The sequence below is a fragment of the Leptonychotes weddellii genome, chromosome 2 (genome assembly GCF_054177405.1).
Source record: "Leptonychotes weddellii isolate Sample4059 chromosome 2, ASM5417740v2, whole genome shotgun sequence".
Taxonomy (NCBI): Eukaryota; Metazoa; Chordata; class Mammalia; order Carnivora; family Phocidae; genus Leptonychotes; species Leptonychotes weddellii.
In genome coordinates, this window is record NC_138370.1 from 68,503,753 (window position 1) to 68,507,341 (window position 3,589).

The 3,589-nt window shown below is 51.4% G+C and overlaps 1 protein-coding gene across 2 annotated transcripts; it reads right to left on the bottom strand.

Moving 5' to 3' along the window:
- Positions 1-410: 410 nt before the first annotated feature.
- POU4F2 (POU class 4 homeobox 2) lies at positions 411-3,387 on the bottom strand. Of its 2 annotated transcripts, XM_006740802.2 has the most exons (3): positions 3,179-3,387; positions 2,987-3,028; positions 411-2,552 (listed from the first exon to the last, which is right to left on the bottom strand). In XM_006740802.2, exons 1-3 carry the CDS (start codon positions 3,265-3,267, stop codon positions 1,601-1,603), a joined length of 1,083 nt encoding a protein of 360 aa, XP_006740865.2. In that variant the 5' UTR covers positions 3,268-3,387; the 3' UTR covers positions 411-1,600. The 2 variants fall into 2 exon arrangements, with proteins under 2 accessions (XP_006740865.2, XP_006740864.1); XM_006740801.3 differs by having other exon boundaries at positions 411-2,542; positions 2,983-3,387.
- Positions 3,388-3,589: the final 202 nt, after the last annotated feature.

Genomic DNA, 3,589 nt, shown 5'->3' on the forward strand with positions numbered 1-3,589 from the left:
AAATAACTTAATACATTACCATAGTAAATAAACCATCTATTAACAAAAAAAACAAGAAACCAGGTCATATACAGAACTCAAGACTTCAGAGAGCCTCAAATGGAACAGCAATACAGCAAAATTTGTAAGAATATATCTATATGTGCATCATTTGAATGGAATATATACAATAGATAAGGTACCAGTCACCATGTACCTAATTTTTTTTGTTCCAAAAGAATTCTACCAAACAATGTGAATTTACAAGCAGTGCACTGTCTTTCTTATAGTTCAGATAAGTTTTTCTACAAACAAACCTCCAAAAGGAAAAACTGAAGGATTCTTGTAAATGTTAAAATGTAGTCAACAAAGCAATTGAAAACAAGAAGACTGAAATACCTTGGTGAAATCTTAGAATCTGGAAGGGCAAACACCAAGTGGCAAATGCACCTAAAGCTAGAAAATGATGCATCATAGTCATGCTTCCAACTGCTTCACTTCTTCTCTTCCATTAGAGGTGTGTGTGTGTGCGTGTGTGCATGTGTGTGTGTGTGTAAGGGTGAGTGAGAGAGCGCGTGTGTAGTGGGGACAATGTGGGAATCCCCATTAAATATGCAACAAAGTAAACAATACTTTGGACAGTGAATCAGGTCTACACGATTAAGACATCCATTACTGAGTGTCGACTCACAAATCAGAACACTACCAGTAAAAACAAAGAAAAAACAATCGTCATTCAAAGTGAGAATATACAAATGGGCCAAAAGGAACACAGTATAAGAGGAAAGCCATAAAAATTCAGTAAACTCATCAAACATAAAATTGTTTAACTCCACTAGCCATACGTTTCCCCCGTTTTTTAGACTAAAGAAGTTTAATTAATTAGAATGTGCACAAATTAAGTTGCTAGAGAGATAAATTAATAATTTACAGAGGGTTGTTCGGCAATAATCTAATAATAGCTTTCAAGATCAGTGAACACAGCAGGCGCAACTCCTTTCTTAAGCATTAACACTTCAGAGAAGGAAGAAGGGGGTAAGAACCACAATAAAAATATATATATAATATACAGTGTAAATGCAGAAAATCTGCCATCTTTTTTTAATTCAAAATACTTTAGAGATGTCTCTGTCACATTAAGCATCAACTCTAGTTTAAAGTTTCAGTCCTGAATCGATTTCTATTTCTGAAAAATAGCTGCAAAGTGTACTTTTAAACTTGAACAAGGGTGATGTCTTTAGGAATAAAAACAAATCTTACTTGCTCATTTTGGGGGCCTTTTAAAAGGCTGTCTCGTCTGCCTTTCTGCAAACAGCCAGCTCCAGACTTCCTGTGAAGAAGCCGAGGTGCCTTTTCCGGACGGGGTGGGGTTAAAAGGGACAACTTTGCTACAACTTGACAAATCCTTTCTGTTTCTTTCCTTTGAGAAATCATTTCACATTCTCACCGGGCTTGGGCTCCTTTGCTCGCTCCTTCGCTCGCTCTCCAACCCTCGCTTTCTCCGGATTCACATTTACTGAATTGTTTCTGGTAGCCAAAAGTGGAAAGAAAAGAGGCAGGAGAGAGAGGGGGGGAAAAGAGGGGATGATGAGGGGCTGTCCCTGGAGAGGCCGAGGGTCTCCTAAATGCCCGCAGAATATTTCATTCTTTTCTGTTTCTGCCTCTGGTTGCAGAACCAGACGCGCACCACGTTTTTCTTAAGGTCCAGCTTCTCCGCGATGGCGGCGATCTTCTCGGAGGAGGGCCGCGGCTGGATGGCGAAGTAGGCTTCAAGCGAACGCTTCTCTGGCGCGGCGATAGAGGTGCGCTTGCGCTTCTTCTCCGCGCCGTTGAAGAGCTCGGGCTTGGTGAGCTTCTCGCGGTGGGACTTCTCGGCCTCCTCGAGCCACGCTTGCAGGATGGGTTTCAGCGCGATCATATTGTTGTGCGACAACGTCAGGGACTCGAACCTGCAGATGGTGCTCTGGCTAAGAGAGCCCACGCCAGGGATCTTGAGGTTGGCCAGCGCGGAGCCCACATCGGCCTGGGTCACCCCCAGCTTGATGCGTCGCTGCTTGAAGCGCTCGGCGAATGCCTCCAGGTCCCGGGGGTCGGCGTCCACGTCGCTCATGCAGCCCATGTGTGAAGGCAGCCCATGCGCGTGGGCCATGCTGAGCGCTGCTTGGTGCATGGGGTTCATGGTAGCCATGTGCGGCGCGTGAGTTGGCGTGGACACTACAGCGCCGTCGGGGCCCGCCATGGCACCCAGGGCCAGCCCGGGACTCAGGTGCTCCAGCAGCTCGCCCTCAAGCGCCTGATGCGGCTGATGGTGGTGGTGGTGGTGATGGTGGTGATGGTGGTGCGTGCCCGCCAGCGCGGACGGGTGCGAGATGGGCACCGACGAAGAAGAGGCAGCCGACGTGCACGGGATGGTGTTCATGGTGTGGTAGGTGGCGTCCGGCTTGAAGGGGCTGTGGTGGGGCGGATGGTGGTGGTGGCTCTTACTCTGGGAGACGATGTCCACCGCCGCCAGAGCCTCGGCTCGGGCCAGCAGACTCTCATCCAGCCCGCCGAATATATTGCTCTGCAATTGCAAGTAAAAGGCACACATTACGCTCAGCAGGGAATTGTGCGCACTCTCTCCGGAAGCCCCGGCACAAGCGCTCGACAACGCCGCCGCACCTACAACATTCCCAGAACGTTAAAATAATAATAATAATAATAATAATAATCCTGAAAGTAGCAAGTGAGGCGGAAAGGAAGGAAGTCACTGAGAAAAGCCGAGCGTGCACGAGGAGGAGGAGGAAAGTGAGCCTGCAAACACAACACAACACAACACGCGCAACATCCCAGGTCATAAAAATTAATATGAAAGAAAAGACCCGCTGAATACATAAGAGAGAGAGGGGGGAAATTGGTTGGAGGTGTGGGGTGATTTGCTGTGCAGACATGAAAAAAACATCAAGCAGATAAAGGGGGCTGTCAAAATGTGCCTTTAAGCGGTGATTATGCAGAAATACGCACCGGTGGGGTTGGAAGACACGCTCTCCGCATCGCCTCGGAGCCCCCGCCGCCGCTGCCGCTGCTGCCACTGCTACTGGAGCTGCTGCTACGGCCTCCACCGCCCCCGCCACTGCCCCCACCGCCGCCAGCATTGCTCGAGCTGCTGGGGGAGCTAGCGGATGGCGCCGCGGGCGCGGAGGAGCCGGGCGAGGCGCCGTGCAGTGCCGAGTACTTGGGCTCCACGTGCAGGCTGCCGCTGTGCGGCATGCTGAACGCCTGCTTGCTGTTCAGGGACATCATCATCATCTTCCCGGTGCGCCCGGGTGCTCGTCCGTAGCGCACGCACAGGTCCCGTCTGCCAGGACCCTCTTGAGAAGTGCCGGGTGGGCGCAGGAGCAGGGAAGGGCAGTGCAAAGTTGCGCTCTCCCTCCACCGCTCCCAGGTCTGTGCGCCTCGCCGGGACTACGCGCTCCTCCTCGGGCTCCGCCGTCAGTCTGAGGGGTTGCTGGGCTCCGCTCGGCGCTGGCTGCAGACCCGGGCGCCCGAAACTGCCCCCGCGCCTCGCGGCCGCTGACTTATACTCCCCTCTCCCCGCGCCTGCCCCCTACCCCCGCCCTCTCTCCCTCCC

Excerpts from the sequence above, each read along its gene's own strand:
- POU4F2 (XM_006740801.3), bottom strand. The coding sequence starts at position 3,267 with ATGATGATGATGTCCCTGAACAGCAAGCAGGCGTTCAGCATGCCGCAC. Across the intron at positions 2,543-2,982 it reads CGTGTCTTCCAACCCCACCG|AGCAATATATTCGGCGGGCT; the intron begins GTGCGTATTTCT and ends TTGCAATTGCAG.